The following is a 23,581-nucleotide window of genomic DNA, read 5'->3' on the forward strand; positions in this document are numbered from 1 at the left end:
CCTTATCATACATTGCTTTGACTATACCTTATCATACATTGCTTTGACTATACCTTATCATACATTGCTTTGACTATACCTTATCATACATTGCTTTGACTATACCTTATCATACATTGCTTTGACTATACCTTATCATACATTGCTTTGACTACCTTATCATACATTGCTTTGACTATACCTTATCATACACTTTGATACCTTATCATACATTGCTTTGACTATACCTTATCATACATTGCTTTGACTATACCTTATCATACATTGCTTTGACTATACCATATCATACATTGCTTTGACTATACCTTATCATACATTGCTTTGACTACCTTATCATACATTGCTTTGACTACCTTATCATACATTGCTTTGACTATACCTTATCATACATTGCTTTGACTACCTTATCATACATTGCTTTGACTACCTTATCATACATTGCTTTGACTATACCTTATCATACATTGCTTTGACTATACCTTATCATACATTGCTTTGACTACCTTATCATACATTGCTTTGACTATACCTTATCATACATTGCTTTGACTACCTTATCATACATTGCTTTGACTACCTTATCATACATTGCTTTGACTATACCTTATCATACATTGCTTTGACTATACCTTATCATACATTGCTTTGACTACTACCTTATCATACATTGCTTTGACTATACCTTATCATACATTGCTTTGACTACCTTATCATACATTGCTTTGACTATACCTTATCATACATTGCTTTGACTATACCTTATCATACATTGCTTTGACTATACCTTATCATACATTGCTTTGACTATACCTTATCATACATTGCTTTGACTATACCTTATCATACATTGCTTTGACTATACCTTATCATACATTGCTTTGACTATACCTTATCATACATTGCTTTGACTATACCTTATCATACATTGCTTTGACCTTATCATACCTTATCATACATTGCTTTGACTATACCTTATCATACATTGCTTTGACTATACCTTATCATACATTGCTTTGACTATACCTTATCATACATTGCTTTGACTACCTTATCATACATTGCTTTGACTATACCTTATCATACATTGCTTTGACTATACCTTATCATACATTGCTTTGACTACCTTATCATACATTGCTTTGACTATACCTTATCATACATTGCTTTGACTATACCTTATCATACATTGCTTTGACTATACCTTATCATACATTGCTTTGACTATACCTTATCATACATTGCTTTGACTATACCTTATCATACATGCTTGAATTCATACATTGCTTTGACTATACCTTATCATACATTGCTTTGACTATACCTTATCATACATTGCTTTGACTATACCTTATCATACATTGCTTTGACTATACCTTATCATACATTGCTTTGACTATACCTTATCATACATTGCTTTGACTATACCTTATCATACATTGCTTTGACTATACCTTATCATACATTGCTTTGACTATACCTTATCATACATTGCTTTGACTATACCTTATCATACATTGCTTTGACTACCTTATCATACATTGCTTTGACTACCTTATCATACATTGCTTTGACTATACCTTATCATACATTGCTTTGACTATACCTTATCATACATTGCTTTGACTATACCTTATCATACATTGCTTTGACTATACCTTATCATACATTGCTTTGACTATACCTTATCATACATTGCTTTGACTACCTTATCATACATTGCTTTGACTATACCTTATCATACATTGCTTTGACTATACCTTATCATACATTGCTTTGACTATACCTTATCATACATTGCTTTGACTATACCTTATCATACATTGCTTTGACTACCTTATCATACATTGCTTTGACTACCTTATCATACATTGCTTTGACTATACCTTATCATACATTGCTTTGACTATACCTTATCATACATTGCTTTGACTATACCTTATCATACATTGCTTTGACTATACCTTATCATACATTGCTTTGACTATACCTTATCATACATTGCTTTGACTATACCTTATCATACATTGCTTTGACTATACCTTATCATACATTGCTTTGACTATACCTTATCATACATTGCTTTGACTACCTTATCATACATTGCTTTGACTATACCTTATCATACATTGCTTTGACTACCTTATCATACATTGCTTTGACTACCTTATCATACATTGCTTTGACTACCTTATCATACATTGCTTTGACTATACCTTATCATACATTGCTTTGACTATACCTTATCATAATTACTACTTATCATACATTGCTTTGACTATACCTTATCATACATTGCTTTGACTATACCTTATCATACATTGCTTTGACTACCTTATCATACATTGCTTTGACTATACCTTATCATACATTGCTTTGACTACCTTATCATACATTGCTTTGACTATACCTTATCATACATTGCTTTGACTATACCTTATCATACATTGCTTTGACTATACCTTATCATACATTGCTTTGACTACCTTATCATACATTGCTTTGACTACCTTATCATACATTGCTTTGACTATACCTTATCATACATTGCTTTGACTATACCTTATCATACATTGCTTTGACTATACCTTATCATACATTGCTTTGACTATACCTTATCATACATTGCTTTGACTATACCTTATCATACATTGCTTTGACTATACCTTATCATACATTGCTTTGACTATACCTTATCATACATTGCTTTGACTATACCTTATCATACATTGCTTTGACTACCTTATCATACATTGCTTTGACTACCTTATCATACATTGCTTTGACTATACCTTATCATACATTGCTTTGACTATACCTTATCATACATTGCTTTGACTATACCTTATCATACATTGCTTTGACTATACCTTATCATACATTGCTTTGACTACCTTATCATACATTGCTTTGACTATACCTTATCATACATTGCTTTGACTATACCTTATCATACATTGCTTTGACTACCTTATCATACATTGCTTTGACTATACCTTATCATACATTGCTTTGACTACCTTATCATACATTGCTTTGACTATACCTTATCATACATTGCTTTGACTATACCTTATCATACATTGCTTTGACTATACCTTATCATACATTGCTTTGACTACCTTATCATACATTGCTTTGACTATACCTTATCATACATTGCTTTGACTATACCTTATCATACATTGCTTTGACTATACCTTATCATACATTGCTTTGACTACCTTATCATACATTGCTTTGACTATACCTTATCATACATTGCTTTGACTATACTTATCATACCTTATCATACATTGCTTTGACTATACCTTATCATACATTGCTTTGACTATACCTTATCATACATTGCTTTGACTATACCTTATCATACATTGCTTTGACTATACCTTAAAATTGCTTTGACTACCTTATCATACATTGCTTTGACTACCTTATCATACATTGCTTTGACTATACCTTATCATACATTGCTTTGACTACCTTATCATACATTGCTTTGACTACCTTATCATACATTGCTTTGACTACCTTATCATACATTGCTTTGACTATACCTTATCATACATTGCTTTGACTATACCTTATCATACCTTATCATACATTGCTTTGACTACCTTATCATACATTGCTTTGACTATACCTTATCATACATTGCTTTGACTATACCTTATCATACATTGCTTTGACTACCTTATCATACATTGCTTTGACTATACCTTATCATACATTGCTTTGACTATACCTTATCATACATTGCTTTGACTATACCTTATCATACATTGCTTTGACTATACCTTATCATACATTGCTTTGACTATACCTTATCATACATTGCTTTGACTATACCTTATCATACATTGCTTTGACTATACCTTATCATACATTGCTTTGACTATACCTTATCATACATTGCTTTGACTACCTTATCATACATTGCTTTGACTATACCTTATCATACATTGCTTTGACTATACCTTATCATACATTGCTTTGACTATACCTTATCATACATTGCTTTGACTATACCTTATCATACATTGCTTTGACTATACCTTATCATACATTGCTTTGACTATACCTTATCATACATTGCTTTGACTACCTTATCATACATTGCTTTGACTATACCTTATCATACATTGCTTTGACTATACCTTATCATACATTGCTTTGACTACCTTATCATACATTGCTTTGACTATACCTTATCATACATTGCTTTGACTACCTTATCATACATTGCTTTGACTATACCTTATCATACATTGCTTTGACTATACCTTATCATACATTGCTTTGACTATACCTTATCATACATTGCTTTGACTATACCTTATCATACATTGCTTTGACTATACCTTATCATACATTGCTTTGACTATACCTTATCATACATTGCTTTGACTATACCTTATCATACATTGCTTTGACTACCTTATCATACATTGCTTTGACTATACCTTATCATACATTGCTTTGACTACCTTATCATACATTGCTTTGACTATACCTTATCATACATTGCTTTGACTACCTTATCATACATTGCTTGACTTACATTACATTGCTTTGACTATACCTTATCATACATTGCTTTGACTACCTTATCATACATTGCTTTGACTATACCTTATCATACATTGCTTTGACTATACCTTATCATACATTGCTTTGACTATACCTTATCATACATTGCTTTGACTATACCTTATCATACATTGCTTTGACTATACCTTATCATACATTGCTTTGACTATACCTTATCATACATTGCTTTGACTATACCTTATCATACATTGCTTTGACTATACCTTATCATACATTGCTTTGACTACCTTATCATACATTGCTTTGACTACCTTATCATACATTGCTTTGACTACCTTATCATACATTGCTTTGACTACCTATCATACATTGCTTTGATACCTTATCATACATTGCTTTGACTATACCTTATCATACATTGCTTTGACTATACTTATCATACATTGCTTTGACTACCTTATCATACATTGCTTTGACTACCTTATCATACATTGCTTTGACTATACCTTATCACACATTGCTTTGACTATACCTTATCATACATTGCTTTGACTACCTTATCATACATTGCTTTGACTATACCTTATCATACATTGCTTTGACTACCTTATCATACATTGCTTTGACTATACCTTATCATACATTGCTTTGACTACCTTATCATACATTGCTTTGACTATACCTTATCATACATTGCTTTGACTATACCTTATCATACATTGCTTTGACTATACCTTATCATACATTGCTTTGACTATACCTTATCATACATTGCTTTGACTATACCTTATCATACATTGCTTTGACTACCTTATCATACATTGCTTTGACTATACCTTATCATACATTGCTTTGACTTATCATACCTTACTATCCTTTATACATTGCTTTGACTATACCTTATCATACATTGCTTTGACTATACCTTATCATACATTGCTTTGACTATACCTTATCATACATTGCTTTGACTATACCTTATCATACATTGCTTTGACTATACCTTATCATACATTGCTTTGACTACCTTATCATACATTGCTTTGACTACCTTATCATACATTGCTTTGACTATACCTTATCATACATTGCTTTGACTATACCTTATCATACATTGCTTTGACTACCTTATCATACATTGCTTTGACTATACTTATCATACATTGCTTTGACTATACCTTATCATACATTGCTTTGACTATACCTTATCATACATTGCTTTGACTATACCTTATCATACATTGCTTTGACTATACCTTATCATACATTGCTTTGACTATACCTTATCATACATTGCTTTGACTACCTTATCATACATTGCTTTGACTACCTTATCATACATTGCTTTGACTACCTTATCATACATTGCTTTGACTACCTTATCATACATTGCTTTGACTATACCTTATCATACATTGCTTTGACTACCTTATCATACATTGCTTTGACTATACCTTATCATACATTGCTTTGACTATACTTATCATACATTGCTTTTATACCTTATCATACATTGCTTTGACTATACCTTATCATACATTGCTTTGACTATACCTTATCATACATTGCTTTGACTATACCTTATCATACATTGCTTTGACTATACCTTATCATACATTGCTTTGACTACCTTATCATACCTTTGACTACCTTATCATACATTGCTTTGACTATACCTTATCATACATTGCTTTGACTATACCTTATCATACATTGCTTTGACTATACCTTATCATACATTGCTTTGACTATACCTTATCATACATTGCTTTGACTATACCTTATCATACATTGCTTTGACTATACCTTATCATACATTGCTTTGACTATACCTTATCATACATTGCTTTGACTATACCTTATCATACATTGCTTTGACTATACCTTATCATACATTGCTTTGACTATACCTTATCATACATTGCTTTGACTATACCTTATCATACATTGCTTTGACTTACCTTATCATACATTGCTTTGACTATACCTTATCATATCATTGCTTTGACTATACCTTATCATACATTGCTTTGACTATACCTTATCATACATTGCTTTGACTATACCTTATCATACATTGCTTTGACTATACCTTATCATACATTGCTTTGACTATACCTTATCATACATTGCTTTGACTATACCTTATCATACATTGCTTTGACTATACCTTATCATACATTGCTTTGACTATACCTTATCATACATTGCTTTGACTATACCTTATCATACATTGCTTTGACTATACCTTATCATACATTGCTTTGACTACCTTATCATACATTGCTTTGACTACCTTATCATACATTGCTTTGACTACCTTATCATACATTGCTTTGACTACCTTATCATACATTGCTTTGACTATACCTTATCATACATTGCTTTGACTATACCTTATCATACATTGCTTTGACTATATCTTATCATACATTGCTTTGACTATATCTTATCATACATTGCTTTGACTATATACCTGATCAAACCAAAACCTTATATATTTCTGGATGATATGTAATGTTCCTTGACGTGTCACTAACTGTTAAAAAGTTATCCCTGACCGCAATGATAGAAGAGCAGCGATTATTAGGACTAATTCTATCCAGAGAAATGTTTAAAAGATATTTTCAGACAGTTAGACATTGAGTACTGGTGACGTTTTTATTTTTGTGGGTGACTTCCGCCAAAATGATCTAGGAAGCTGATTAATGCTCATGTACATTATATACGTATACGTATATACAGTATACAGTCTCATGAAATACTTATTTCAGCGAGGTCATCAGAATAGTAACTCTAGAAAATCCAAGAATATCTCCCAAACACAACGAAGTATTGTTCCAATGCAACAAACAAATGAAAAATTGTCATTAACAGCAGTTGTTCCAATTGGTACAGCGAGTTCGACAAAATACCCTTTTAAACTAAATGTTCCTAGTTGGGTTATAGTACAAGGTATGAGCTTACTTTATTGTTATAAAAATCCGTCTTTTTCAACAATCGTTTGATAACATGTAGCAAACCTTTTCGTTGGATGTATAATATTGAAAGATAAATATGTGTCTAAACATTTACCAATTACAAACTGACAATATCAGAATGGAAATTCAACATGTACAAGTTCCCACGAGGTAACATCACAAGAGACAAGTGGAGACTATGTATATGTTACTTTACATATTTGTTGTTATGTAGGAACCTTGCTGAGAACAAACTAAGTAGCATGACCGGACAAAATGAACCCTATTGTGAGAGGCATGCACGTGCAATAGATTAACTGACTATTTCAGACCGACGGTCAGGCAAAATGCTAATAATTTATATAGGTCATGGGGCAATTCCTTCCCCACAAACGTATTCTGGTAGTTTAGTACAGACGTAAAATCTTTATAATGTAAAGAACATGATATATGTACTTTTTTTGTTCAAATGCTTGTCAAGAGCATGCATCCAATTGAGTATGTAAAACTATAATTAAATGTTTTAGCAGGAAGATCCTGTAGACCGCCGGTTGGTATTAGATAAAAATGTGTGACATACGTGAAACATAAGCTTCAGGTAAAAACAATATTAAAGTTAAAAGACTGCGATATATAGATATAGAAATGCATTTTTATATTTCTTTAGGAATATATACACTTCAAAAATAGAGATAAATAACTATCTTACAAAAAGTGGGGGAAAAAACATAAAACATATCATTAATAGTATTGAATTGTATCAATGATTGACAAAAGTCAAACGAAAGTATTAGTTATATGACTTTAATGTCTTTGGAAGTACGAATTAAATATTATGAATGAATTTTTTAATTTAATTAACTAGCAAAGTTAAGATTCAAACTTCTGCTTATATTTTGATACTGAACTAATAATTGTATTCCAATAATTTACTTACGGGTGTGTAACAGATTGGTCAGGAACTGACATTGTGTCCGTAGTTTTTGATTTCATTCCGGATATTTCTTCTCGACGACAAACCCCCTACTATACAATTATGCGGTCCGTGTTATTGTATAAAGACTACCTACGCAACACAAGCATTCCATGGACGCTGATGCAGTCACGAGAAATGTTGTATGCTGTCAGGACCTGGGTATTCTCTAGGAGTGCTCTGAGTCCCCCACGTGCATCTCTCGTGAAGAATTACATGTTTATAGAACTCATCTGTGTAAACATTTCCCAATGAATCATGTGCAGAAGGTAAAATCTAAAAGCTGGCTTTCTTATTTAATGTTTATCATTTGAAATTGATAATTATGCGAAGCGATTGTTATTGATGAAAAATCTTATCAGTTTAATACCAATAATGATAGGCGAGAAGGCATAATAATAATAAAGAAATAATCTACTGTTATACTTTATGCACCGTTATATCTTAAAGTAATTGACAAATCTTGATAATGAACAATACTATTGTGTAAGAAAAATGGGCACAACAAATTTATCTAAAAAATAAAATATCGCTAATTTAAGATGGGATACATTTTTAAATGTCAATTAAATTAGAGTTTGTATGGAAAAATATAACCTTTGTTTCTATCAAATTATAGCGTTCAATTTATTGCCTTTATTTTATATTCCTATTAATTTGTATTATAATATCTCTTACAAATACCATACTATTATAGCTATCGCTACAATATAGCCGAGACTGACATTTTTACATATACATGTAATTGATTTATTGTTTTATATTTGTTAATTTTATCTACATATTTATTTATTTATTAACTTAAACATTTACTGAAGGAATAGATTTTTATTTTGTTTAGGTTATGAGGGTATACTGATAATGGAGCACGTGTAAAATATGTTACCCCGGCGAAGCCGAGTTACATTAAGTCTACAAGGGCTCCATTATCATTATACCCTCATAACACCAACAGAATAAAATTCCATTTCTTATATTTACACTTTTTCACGAGAATAAATATTCTTTATTCTCGCGATAGATTATATTTTTTATCAAAATTCCCATATTTTTTTCTCTCTCGTCATCCTCAACGAATTCGATTGAACAACTGATTACAATCGAGCCATTCGTGACCCCACCTTGCTACGCAAATGACTATTCCCGTAACAATAGAATTGCCGCACGTGTTGTTCTATCATTATATACTGATAATGATAATACTTGAAAGTATGGTTATTGTATCCATGTCAGTGCAAACTGTAAAGATATATTCATTAATTTACATTAAAATGAATATCATGTTAAATTAAAATTCGTATGTGAAGAGAATTTACTATTTGCACTTTACTTAAAAATTAACTTAAATATATTTTTATGTTAAGAAGATATAACACAAAGTGTGCTCTAAATAAAACCGCGAATGAGACTATACTAACATTTTTGTATTATATCTCCATAACATAAAAAACCTATTCAAATAAATCCTTATTTTCAATTTACTAAAGATATCCTCTTTAATATTCAAAATTCATTTTGGGACTCTTTTATCAATGAAAATGCTCGTTACAAGCAAAGTTGAATTATTTAATAATAGTTGAAATTTATTGAAAAAATATCTTGAGATAAATAATTATAAATTACTTCATGAAATTGATTTAAGTCTGCCAATTATCCACATACTGGTTAGGTGTATTACTAGTCTAATTCTACATACGACTAACATTACAAACACAAAATGGATACTGTGCACACTATTTTTAAAAGATAGTTTTTATTTGACTTACATTTAGATCGGCTCTTACATGAGGAGGTAAACAGCACATTTCTATATAGAATTAGTGTTGGTAAAAACAAGATATGCTTTTAGCAGAACGATTGAAGAGTTAGTCTTAAGTATAACTATACTGCACTAGTATACATTAAGTTCATTTCTTACTATGTAACTACAAACATGATCAAGTCAATCCATTTACACATAGCACAATAAATTCTACACCATGTTCCACAAAGAACGTATGCTTGTTTAAATATGAAATCAGCATTCCATGCATATTAGCTGTAATAGTACAAAGGTCTGACTATATTTCAGTTACATTTCTATCTGTTAATATTCGCTATAAACTTATACACAATGTTAATATCCAATTCTATTACATAACGGACTTACCTAGAATGATCTCTTAATTAATTTCTTAGCGTGACGTCAATCAAATTCTGAAAAGAGGTTTAACAAATGTGAAACATACAAAACAATATGGTAGGGAAGAAATACAGAGCAATATGACAAGGAGGAAAGTCAATGCATGCATTGATTCGCAAATAAACAAGTTCTTATACATTGCAGTTCTATTGCTATTTACCGTACAACTTAATTCTAAAGAAAATAATTCTGACCCAATTTGTTCGTTGTCCTCCTTGCTATTCGTTTTGGAGTCACACAAAAATAATTTACATTTAAATTATGATTCTCATAGTATATACGTGAACCTATACTCTGGAACGTCTTTTTTTTATTTTAAAATAGAAAAAAATGAAAACAAAAGGCATGATTCATACCTCCCCAACCACCCACACCCCCAAGAGGGCTTATTTGGAGCTTGCAATATCTAAATAAATAGCAATAATATATTTATTTCAGAGATATCCGAAGATAGTAGATAATATCATTACAGAATGTATATTAGTATATATAATTATTTTCATCAAATCTTAACAGTTGAGAACTTGACAGGAGAACTGACAAATTGAAATGAAAATATAGACGCGAGTTGTTTTCCTCTATGTCTGATACGAACGTCGTTTTACATAACATAGCATTCTGTTGATACAAGAACAACACATACCGTATTGTTTTAGCTGATTGTTTGGACTAGGTCCAGACCGAGTTAGATTATACCAAATATCATTAGACACACGGCGTGGATATAAACAACTTAGAAGAAACAAGTGTTTGTTAGAGGACTAGAAGTACTAAAGATAAACATTGAATGGAAGCTTGTTGTAACCCTCTCTGACACATTTAAAAGGCAGGAGGAGGCTGTTATTTTATGTATTTTGCATGCTGTATCGCTTTGAATAAAACGTATTTCAGTAAATATCCTATATGCATATACATATGTCGTTTTTTATCACATATATATATCGTTTTAATGATTTAATGATTAATATATTTCAATAAATATTCATGATAAAATTATTTTTAACACCTTGGTTTTTCTGCCTTTATCAAATACATGTACATGTTTGTAATTCGCTTTAATGATTCGCATAAAAGTAAAACTATAAATACAAAAATGAAAAAATATATGGCAAACGTTAACTACGTTTTTTGTTTGGAAACTTTACAAAATAGTTTTATTTTCATTGTGATTGGAGTCCAGTGTTACATTATAGAGTATTCAATTTACTTATCATAATTAGAGTATAATATCTTATGCACACTGAAAATCAGACAGACAGATAAATGCGAAAATATAAATAAAATAATACATTTAACGTCGAAAATATATTGTAGCAATCAACAAAGATAGTAGATAAATACAAATATAGATAAATAAATAAACAAATAAATAGATAGATAAAAGGAATAATCTTACAATCTAAAACTTTAATTTCGAAAATAGAATGTGATAATTAACAAAGAACACGTCTTTATGTGTTACGTATGTAAGTGTGAATAAAAAGGTCAATAAACCTTAACGCTGTAAGGATAATCAACATCGGTGATTGAACCATACTACACCTTCAACTACCACGTGCTGAGAGCACGCGCCAAGAATAACTGATTGTAGTAAGTTATGCGGGTCTAAGATAAAGACCGTTGACCTCATAAAACATTATTACATCAATTAGGAAATGAATAGACCGGTTCTATATATCACATTCAATTAGTGACAATATCATCATCAAAGCGGTAACGCACAAGATAGAGTCTTCAGAGTGTGTATTTTAACAAAAGCGTATCATTACCGGTTAATAGTTAGTTAGCTAGGTTTCATTAAAATTATATGTACCGCAATTTCCATACTCACGAATCAAGAAGAGCTTTTGATATTTTATTCACCACTATAATTCATTTTGTGAATGACAACGCTTACAATGCATAGATTTATTTTAAAAGAACAAATAAGAGCTGAAAATGATTTTAAGCAGTACTGCCAAATTTTATTATATTTACATACGGTCAGAACATGAATCCAAGTTGTGGTCTACAATTTCATTCCCATATCTACAATACTCTTAGTAATTATGAAGTGATTTCTGTAAGGTATGTTTCCATTTAAACATACATAAGGCATAGAAACAAGAATTTTATAATACATAAACTCTGTGTTGTAACTAATGTTTTTAAGGCATCATATATGTTTCTTTGTCCATTTCAATGTTTGTCACAGCTGAATTCATCACAACTGGTGGTTCTCAATAGATTATTGAAGAAGAAGAACACGTCATTTTCGCCCAGTTACGGTCGGCAGATGTAAATGGGATAATTTACGGAGTGTGCATCAGGAAAACAAAACATTATCAATTTTTAAGCTTGATCCATTTTGTTGCAATGTTCGATTGAAAAGTATAAATATCCATTTTGTTGCAATGTTCGATTGAAAAGTATAAATATCCATTTTGTTGCAATGTTCGATTGAAAAGTATAAGCTTGATCCATTTTGTTGCAATGTTCGATTGAAAAGTATAAATATCCATTTTGTTGCAATGTTCGATTGAAAAGTATAAATATCCATTTTGTTGCAATGTTCGATTGAAAAGTATAAATATCCATTTTGTTGCAATGTTCGATTGAAAAGTATAAATATCCATTTTGTTGCAATGTTCGATTGAAAAGTATAAATACTACACTGTACGTACACTTATATTTAAAGGCCCTTACCACGGGAGTTTAGGGAGAAAATATGGATGATAAGGAAAGGGGAACTTGAACAAAACAGGAAAACAGTAAACAAAATCAAACAAATAAAAAATCAAGCAGGGTTGTTTCCAAATAATACCTGCAACAATCGAGTTAGAAAAATGGAACTTTTAAGACAATTTCGGAATTGATACAACACATGAGCAAGAATGATAATGATAACAATATATACATCTTAAAGGTAGCCCATGTATATAACTTCTACATTGAGATACACGAGGTCGCAAGTCTGGTATTTAGTTTTAACGTTATACATTGTATGTTGAAGAATTGCTACCAACATTTTATATTTGACATTTTTGACAATGCATATAATTTAATTTTACTAAGACATGACAACTTAGACTAACACAGAACTCAAAATAAATAGCGTATGACAGTATTACCAATTGTCTTGAGACCACCTTTTTAACCCAAGAAACCAATCATCGCACAAGACTATTTTACTGAATGGACACATACACGGACAACTCATTTGGTCACTTTAGCAGTAAAGGCCCAAACGGAATCCGACTCCTATCAATGTTGATCACCGAGAAGTGGTTTCAAATACCAGTACCCTATATTGTTTACTTTGATATGTTTCTAGGCCAGGAAACAAAGATCAACGCTTCCGAAACACTGAAATGGAAGCCAATTAAGCACACTTAAGTCACAATATATGTGAAATAGAGGAAATCCGTATCCCGGAACTTACATACGCCTCTTTATAAGACATGACAAAGAGAAAGGGAAAACACTTCTATGGTAAAACTACATTGTACTATCGGTTGAAATCCTTTACCCAAAGGCGAGATCGGGAAAGGCCCAAATGTATATTGACTGTGTAAACATTATTTTAAGATTGCAATTCCTCCTATAAACTCCACATCAAAGATTCTAGTCTATCATTAACTCATTCGGGTTTTGACGTGGAAATTTCGGTGTTGTAAAGGTGTCGTTTTGGATAAATAGTTAATGAGAGCAGTGTCTTCCGGAATACCACAGAGTGACAGTGGCTAGATTTAATTCAAGTTGATATTCGTTCATTTTTAAATTTCTTATTGACATCAGTTGCTATTCTTATATATCTTGGCTCGACGTGTGACGCCAGAATGTCGTGATATTGGACGAGTAATGTTCACGGTAACACCAACTCAGAGAGTGTCGAAGAACACATGGACAGAAATTATCCTGGCATATTTACGTAAAACATTATTGACTTATGTTGATTGTCTCTGCCAGACTTCCTCGAAGATCAGATGATCTTGACAGAGTTCCAATCACATTTCCCGGTAGACACCAGCGACGACATTAGCCTATTTACTGTACATAGTACTTCATACCACACCCAAAGTAAGAACTGATTGAGGGGCAAATGGACATTCCTTGTACACTATACGGGGGTAAGCAGGTTACATATATCCGCCATTTGTCGTTATTGCTTTGCTCTCAGAAAATATTTTAGACACGATTCTATTTATGGATGTAATATCATAATTTGTCTATTTGTTGTTTATTTATGAGAGTACTTGGCATTCAATGATTATTTATCCACATTGTAGCTACATATAAAATACTTGAAGAACGTAAATAGGTGATGAAATGTTTCAAAGCGAGCGGACTGCACGCATTGTACAAACAGTTAAAAAGGGTACCACTCTAAATGATGTGTAAGAGTATGTTACCAAACACATGAAGTCGAGCTGTTTGATAACATCAATGAAAAAACATCACATTTATGTCATTTCTTACTTCTTTCTTGCTAAATAACTGCTTTTTCCCGTCTTCTATTGCCCTTTGTGGATTTCCTGGACATGAATAGAAACTGATTTCTATTCTTAGAAGAATCACAATTCAAACCTGCATGTATCAAGATTTAACTTAAACCTTATTTATGAAGCAGACAAATCCAAATGTTCCTGCAAAGGTTTGACTGAAAACCTTCCCTCTGTAAATGTAAATTTCTTGTGAAAATGCTCTCTAATTTTCATTCTATATTGTATAGGCGCTTACATTCAAAATCGGTCAGTTCGATAAAAAAATCACATTTTTCGTTTTTAGATGAACATAACGCAAAGGGAATGTGTCAATTCTTAAACTTGCCATTTACAACAATATTTAAAGACTAAGGTTTAATTCTGGACACAAAGTGATTTTCTAATTCTCTTTGGCGGAATAAATAAGTCAAACACAGTATATATACAATATTAATCCTTAGACCTTGAAAATATCTTGTCAGGATAATGTTATACGAAGACGTCTATGATCCAGAAGATAAGAGCTGTATGGTGATGTAATATATAATCTAAGTATATATGGCTATACGTCACACGTGATCTGCGCAGTACTTTTACCACTCGACATGCCAGTATATACCTGTAGTGCACACGGGTGAAATCGGCTTCCGTTAGGCGTGTAGAGGCACATGAGGGGAGTGAGGGGGCCCCATTTGGGTGATAAACAACTACGTGTTGTCTGAGTACGATCATGACGTGATGTTGATTCTATAATGTCAACAGACCCTTGGAAACTACAGCAACGATATTTATTGGATCAAAAGAAACGTATTTACTTTGTTCTGTTGAGTGTAAATACTGATGCACGTGTGTTTACGTTTAAGTCATTATAACGGTTAAAAGTCAAGTGAACCTTTCATGTGTGTAGAGTTCCTCTAAGTATGAACACGTGTAAACATACGTGTATACCGTACAAATGTACGTGCGAAAGGTAGCCGTGCCAGCTGTTCGAACTCCACGTTACTTTTCTGATGTTCTGCATTTGCATGATCTAACTGCTCCCATCGTGCGTTGTCTGTCTCCGTCGTTACGGATAATGTTGGGCGGTGATTATGCATGCGTAAAATTGCCATCAGTGTCATTTGCTCAGCCTAAGCGTATAGAAGATCTGGTTTTAATCAGGTTGTGTCATTTTGACATACTAACAACAACCTCGACCAGATATACGGTATACCATTGCCTTGCTCACTAAGGAGTTGGCAATAGTGTCTATACTTATCGCACGCTATGAGAATCAAGATGAAGGACAACGTATATGTCGTATTTAGATTAAAACAGACACACAATATAGTATAACCTATTGTTCAGCTATATATAGTGGTCATCTAGTACTTATCAGTGATGCAAATGACCAGAATTGACCGAAGTGGTTCATCTAAAATCTACTAATACGTGATAAGATGGATACTGTTATTTGAATGGGCAACCGCAAATTGCTTATATTTAACGCAGTTATTAGCATTTTCGATAAATTCAATATTTTTTTAACACACATTTTGAAGAATTTCAGAAACACACAAGCCAGTGTACTTCTTGATGACTATAAAATCAAAAGGAAACCTGCGACGAAGTATCGCCATTCAAATCATCGAAAGTTATCCCAGACAATCATCGAATGGTATTCCAGACAATCATCGAATGGTATTCCAGACAATCATCGAATGGTAATACAGACGTCCAAATCTGACCATCGGCTCAAATAGGTTCTCAACAGTTGGTCTTGGAACATGAACAAAGCTAGAAGCAGTCCGAACACCTGCTACCAAGCCAATGAAGAAATGGACAGGTGCTGATATAGTCTGTTCTTTAAGTTTAACTGTAGACTAAATCATATGAGGCAACAACTTATGCATGGCGGCATATTACCATTATCTAAACGATGTTCTATAAATGTCTTAATGCGATAATTATATCCCATAATGCAATATGGGACGTCGCTCTTTTTTTTGGAAGAAACAAATGGTTAAACCTACATGGCCCACTCACTTCATACTATCATATTTATCGCTTTGATTTATACGATAAATTGCTTGTGATAGGACGTATCCAGTTTTGTTGAGCCTGCAGCAATTTACCACTTTTTCTCCTTTCTGTATTCCCCACATTTTTCTATGGAGGGCATGGTATCCTTATAGTAGTACCATAACTCCATCGGGATATCTCGATCTGGAGCATTCGGAAAAATCCATCTTTCTACCGTTTAATTTGAAATGTACACAAAATGCATTAATCCAAAGTTTTGATATTATGTCCATATATATATGAGCAGATCAAGACTTCTAAAACTTGACAAAACAGAAAATGCTTTCAAAAACGATCAATTGAGCCTAAACCCTACTGACACAAGCCAATAATTTTATAATTTTACAACATGCGAAATTGTCGCAATTTCTTGTCCTACGTAGCTTTAGCATTATGACCTATTCGGTTTAAATCCTTAGGTAAAATTAATTAAAGTTGTTTTACTAATCTATTTTTATAAGGACTGTTCACATGGCTAACGACACTCAAATACTAATATTTCATCTACATGTTTATATAATTAAATAATTTCTGTCGTCCTAACATACATTATAGATTTCCAAAGTCTGAAACGGGCGGAACTAGGATACACATCGTGTTTGAACGTAAATCGACCGAAGGTCTTTGAGTGCGTTTAACAGCGGTACATCATTCAAGTCGGATTTGGATAAACATAATGTATATCAATGCATGTTCCGTCCATTTTCCCAGCCAACAACTCACCACCGTTACCAACCAGTCAAGCACAGTGACAAAGAGGGCACCTGTTTTTGGCGTGGATTGGAATCCGGCCAGCGGATCGTTTTATGTCCGGCGCCAAACTCCAGAAAAGTTTACGTCGGAATAATCTCAGTTTTGAAGTTTCTTTCTGATAAAACTTCAACAAACAAGAAAGGCACGTTACATTTTATTTCCATGTTAATTTTTTAACAATCCATTAAAGTTCCGGTTACAAGATTATGGTCCATCAAAACGGTAAAAGTGTAGCCTCATTACCTACTTATAAACATCAGGGGAAGGGTTCATGTATAGTCAACTTCCATATGGCAAAAATCTATATTTAAAGTAGCAAAAAGTTATTATAATAACCGTTTTTCATTTGTATGAAGATAATTCCTGTATTGTAAAAACACTTTTAGGAATTATTTTGGGTATAAAAAAATAAGAAATCTAAAATTAAGGAATCTAAATACAGTTTATTGAAAATCACAAGATAGTTTGAAGAGTAAATTTTGATTTTGAAGCTGACAAACTCCTGAATGTAAAGTAACGTAGTAAGTTAGCAAAGACAAGCTAGGTTCTCCTTCATACCGACGTGTCTTTGTTTCAATTAAAAGTGCACACATAATTCGGATTTTACATTCTAAAAGCTTGATATGTGAAGCAATATATTGTAGGAATTCCCCATTAATGCGCCGAGTCCTACATTACAATTAAAATAGAGCCAAAATAATTACAGAGGTATTCTTAATTTGGGAGAGTAAATCTATTCATATGGATTTATCTCATTTTTAGTTGACTTGTAAAATAAAAATCAATGTTTGTTACGGTCATTAATCTCGAAATACTGGAGCGATCTATGCCTATTTATCCCAAAGCTGATAAGCCTAATCATAACTATCTATAAAAATCTGAAGTATTTCATTCACCGCGTATACTTGCTCATCCTGGAAGAGATACAATCATAGTCAAAGAATTTGTGACAAACGAGATATGAAAACTTCACTATATTGTTATGATCACTTTTTGAAGAAACCGTCCCTCATCTTTCACCCAATGCATGTAGGTTGACGTACGTTATGCTCGCAATGAAAAGGTGCCTGGTTCGAGTCGTATCACGTACTGACAGCTGACCGGTGATTCCTCTCCAGCCTTTCTCCACCATAGCACGTCCTTAAATGACCCTGGCCGTCTAAATGAGACACCACATCACGCTCTTCCTTCAGTCAAACCGCCGAACCATTTCTGCCGACCGTTGGTCAGTCAGATATCGTGAAGTAGCTTTTAGCACAACATGAATAAAAAGCAAACATGAACTGACCAATAAAATACGTGTCTAACAGGGAAAGTAATGTTTGTTTATAATATCGCCCAAAAGATCAAAATATCAAAACCAAAGTCATCCTCTTTATATAACGACAGTGATAGTAACCACTAATATATCGAGAATGGAAGTTTTACTGTAAAATTGTAATGAAACCATTTATTCTTTTGTTGATCAATGTATAAATAAGCTCTATCAATTATCCATTTGAACACCTCCAAATCTTTAGTTTTTCATGAGAATTTTGTACACATGTTCTGGTAATATGTAGGTTTCATAAATCAAAAGGATGCAACGCGGAAATAATTAGCTTGTGCTTGCGATGAGCACAGGATGGTATAATTACAGTCGGTGTTATATAGAACCACTTCATTTGGAAATGTTTACGTAACATTGCAATACAAGATAAATGGAACAGTTAATTAAAAATTGCATTTCAATTTCTTTTAGTCAAATGAACTTACGTAAGAAAAAATAGAACTAGACGAGGAATGTGGCATTCACTTAACAAACTTATTTAATTTTCAAGTATGCGTAAGTGTACAGATAAAAAGTACATAGTTTGCATATCATGTCATTAGATAACTCCTTTTCCTATATATATGATGCAACGTGTACCGTTGACACTCCTCAGTGGAGTAACCGCGGCAGTTATCAGTCGAAAATAAGACATATTTGCATGCCAAGCATTTTGAGAGAATCGGGGTAAAGTTAATTTTAGCCTTCCAATAAACAGATATCGCTGTCTCTTTGAAGCTCACTCTTATATAACTTAGCGTTACATGTTATTTCAAGCCGCGTATCAAATTATCGAACTATAATATTATACGTATCTATGTTAACACAGTTAGATATATTGATTATAATCAATTCAAATTCGAAAAGTAGACTAACAGACATACAGTATACATTAACAGTATGGGAATCTGTGATGACATAGGTTACATATTATGTTCTTACATTTACGAGAAAGGACCGCAGGGGTGACCCTGTACACATTTGTGCTAGTTGTAGTATGTTTCGCCGACCTGACATGCATACAAGAAAATGAAAATTCCTCGGCAGGAAGCAAGGGAGACAACTCTGATAAGACTGTAATATGAGTATGCGGTTATATATATGATATATATACGATATATAATAACCCAGTTAGCACTGAAAGTAACATTTTTGAAAACAAGAGGCCCAGAGGGCCTGTATCTCTCACCTGGTCGGTAATGCCAAGTAATGTTCTGAATACAAGTTCATTGTTTATTTTCTGAAGGAATTTGAATATTAACCTCTAATTCCCCTATTGGCCCCCACTTTTTCTGCTCCAGGGGGTCAAAGCCAAAATTTATACGAATTCTGTTAACCCCAAGGATGTTTCTGGCCAAATTTGGGTGGTACAATCCATGCAGAACTCTAGGACAAGTAGCGATTTATAGGATTTACCTCTATTTCCCTATTGGGCCCCGCCCCTCCTGCCCCCTTGGGGTCAGAGCCAAAATTTATACAAGTTCTGTTCCCCTTCCCCCAAGGATGTTTCTGGCCAAATTTGGTCACAATCCATGCAGAACTCTAGGACAAGTAGCGATTTATAGGATTTTCCTCTATTTCCCATATTGGGCCCCGCCCCTCCTGCCCCCTTGGGGTCAGAGCCAAAATTTATACAAGTTCTGTTCCCCTTCCCCCAAGGATGTGCCTGGCCAAATTTGGTTACAATCCATGCAGAACTCTAGGACAAGTAGCGATTTATAGGATTTACCTCTATTTCCCCTATTGGGCCCCGCCCCTCCTGCCCCCGAGGGGTCAGAGCCAAAATTTATACAAGTTCTGTTCCCCTTCCCCCAAGGATGTTTCTGGCCAAATTTGGTTACAATCCATGCAGAACTCTAGGACAAGTAGCGATTTATAGGATTTACCTTTATTTCCCCTATTGGGCCCCACCCCTCCTGCCCCCGGGGGGGTCAGAGCCAAAATTTATACAAGTTCTGTTCCCCTTCCCCCAAGGATGTTTCTGGCCAAATTTGGTTACAATCCATGCAGAACTCTAGGACAAGTAGCGATTTATACGATTTACCTCTATTTCCCCTATTGGGCCCCGCCCCTCCTGCCCCCGGGGGGTCAGAGCCAAAATTTATACAAGTTCTGTTCCCCTTCCCCCAAGGATGTGCCTGGCCAAATTTGGTTACAATCCATGCAGAACTCTAGGACAAGTAGCGATTTATAGGATTTACCTCTATTTCCCCTATTGGGCCCCGCCCCTCCTGCCCCCGGGGGGTCAGAGCCAAAATTTATACAAGTTCTGTTCCCCTTCCCCCAAGGATGTTTCTGGCCAAATTTGGTTACAATCCATGCAGAACTCTAGGACAAGTAGCGATTTATAGGATTTACCTCTATTTCCCCTATTGGGCCCCGCCCCTCCTGCCCCCTTGGGGACAGAGCCAAAATTTATACAAGTTCTGTTCCCCTTCCCCCAAGGATGTGCCTGGCCAAATTTGGTTACAATCCATGCTGAACTCTAGGACAAGTAGCGATTTATAGGATTTACCTCTATTTCCCCTATTGGGCCCCGCCCCTCCTGCCCCCGGGGGGTCAGAGCCAAAATTTATACAAGTTCTGTTCCCCTTCCCCCAAGGATGTTTGTGGCCAAATTTGGTTACAATCCATCCAGAACTCTATGACTAGTAGCAATTTAAAGGAAATGTTGACGGACGGACGGACGACGGACGACGGACGACGCGCCATGACATAAGCTCACCGGCCCTTCGGGCCAGGTGAGCTAATGATCACTACTAAAATGTCAGAATCATATAGTTTGAATTTAACCTCTATGACAATAGAGTCACAAGTACAGAAGACGTTAGATATGTTTGAGAATACAAAATATCCTCTTTGTTGAAGGAAAAAACATTATCAAGCAACGATATGACGTAGTGTTGTTCACTGATAGGAGAGCGAAGTGTGTGAAATGTGTGAAAATGAAATGTGTCTAAAGGGAAGTAACTCGCATAAATTATAGGACCAATACATCACCTCTCAAACAGGGAATCCTCTGTGATACCATCTTCTTCTGTGATACAGGTCTGACACTGATTATACGCCATAACACTAGTGCTGTTGTCGATTTTATACGATCTTGGTTGTTTCAATGTTTGACGCTGACCAACGTGTTCTTTAAATGAATTTTAATCCAGTTTACAATACAAGCGGATTAGGATATGTACACGTGTACACATTATACAGTGTATCTACAGAGGCTTATCGTTAAACTCTTACGCGAAGGATTGACGTATCTAATATCAACACATATTTACTGTCATGTAAACATTTAGACTTCAACTGAATATCAATTCGTTAATTAGTCTAATAGGGCAGGCCTATATATTAAAAAAAACATAATGAATTATATTTGACGCGTTACAAGCACGATAACTTATGTTAATCAATAATAATATTTATATTTTCATCATGATATATCCTTTCCTAACGGTGCTATTTTAACGTTACTTATATCTAATGCGGATCTATTAATTATCGTGTACAAAATGCAATTTGATAATGTTCAACGCGAAGTCACTACAACGTACGAGTAATCTCCCCTGAAGCATATTTTGACATGTTCTCAATATCCATGTTGGGAAGAAAAATATGTCTTCAGATAATTTGCAAATGACTTGGAAGGTCATGTTCATAGCGTACACATCGTACAAGTCCAAACCTCTCACATTCACTGGTAATGTAACAAATATATCCCACATTTATAGAAATACAAGTTATGATCCACAAAGTAACCGTGGTGGGACACGTATACTAGGTTCTACAGACCATTTCCGGGAGTTTTGGGAGGCCTAGTTTATAGGTTAAGTTTCTTAAACCCTTGAATACATTTCCGTATCACTGGTATTAATGTCAGTTGAAATTAATGTAAACATGTCGAGTATAATGCATCCTGCATCATATCGCCATAAAAATTGAAATAAATATAATACAGTTACATAATTGATATTCCTTGATAAAAAACGAATATAAACCATGATTCATTTTACGTATTACAATGGAGTAAGGAAAAAATGTAACGAATCACAACAAAACAAATTTAAACCTAGAAACAAATCGGAAAGAAAATAATATTGATTATAAAAAAACAACACTAAAACAAAACAAAAACAACAAGCAAGTTACAAACAAAAAGAATTAGGAACATGTGTGTATCATATCAATAAAATTATTAAAAATAAATAAATAAATAAATAAATGAAAAAAAGAAAACAAAAATAAAAAGTGTGTGTGTTATTGACTATAATCTAAAGAGAATAACAGTCCCTCCCGCATCATAAACGGAAAAAAATGTATGATATTGCAACC

The 23,581-nt window shown here is 33.5% G+C and overlaps 1 protein-coding gene across 6 annotated transcripts in view; it reads right to left on the minus strand.

Moving 5' to 3' along the window:
• Nucleotides 1–23,581, minus strand: part of LOC138331907 (tripartite motif-containing protein 2-like) — an 81,377-nt gene that overhangs the window by 27,225 nt on the left and 30,571 nt on the right. Inside the window, exon 3 of one of the 6 annotated variants that reach the window (XM_069279768.1) lies at nucleotides 10,631–10,677. The exons of 4 other annotated variants lie outside the window; for them this stretch is intronic. Coding sequence is in view for 1 of the 2 variants with exons in the window: in XM_069279765.1 (XP_069135866.1) it covers nucleotides 8,446–8,501 (56 nt within the window). In the remaining variant the exon portion in view is untranslated. Of the gene's footprint in view, nucleotides 1–8,445; nucleotides 8,604–10,630; nucleotides 10,678–23,581 lie in introns of those variants that run through there. One more of the 6 variants, XM_069279765.1, reaches the window with a different exon arrangement.

The sequence above is a fragment of the Argopecten irradians genome, chromosome 9 (genome assembly GCF_041381155.1).
Source record: "Argopecten irradians isolate NY chromosome 9, Ai_NY, whole genome shotgun sequence".
NCBI classification, from domain to species: domain Eukaryota; kingdom Metazoa; phylum Mollusca; class Bivalvia; order Pectinida; family Pectinidae; genus Argopecten; species Argopecten irradians.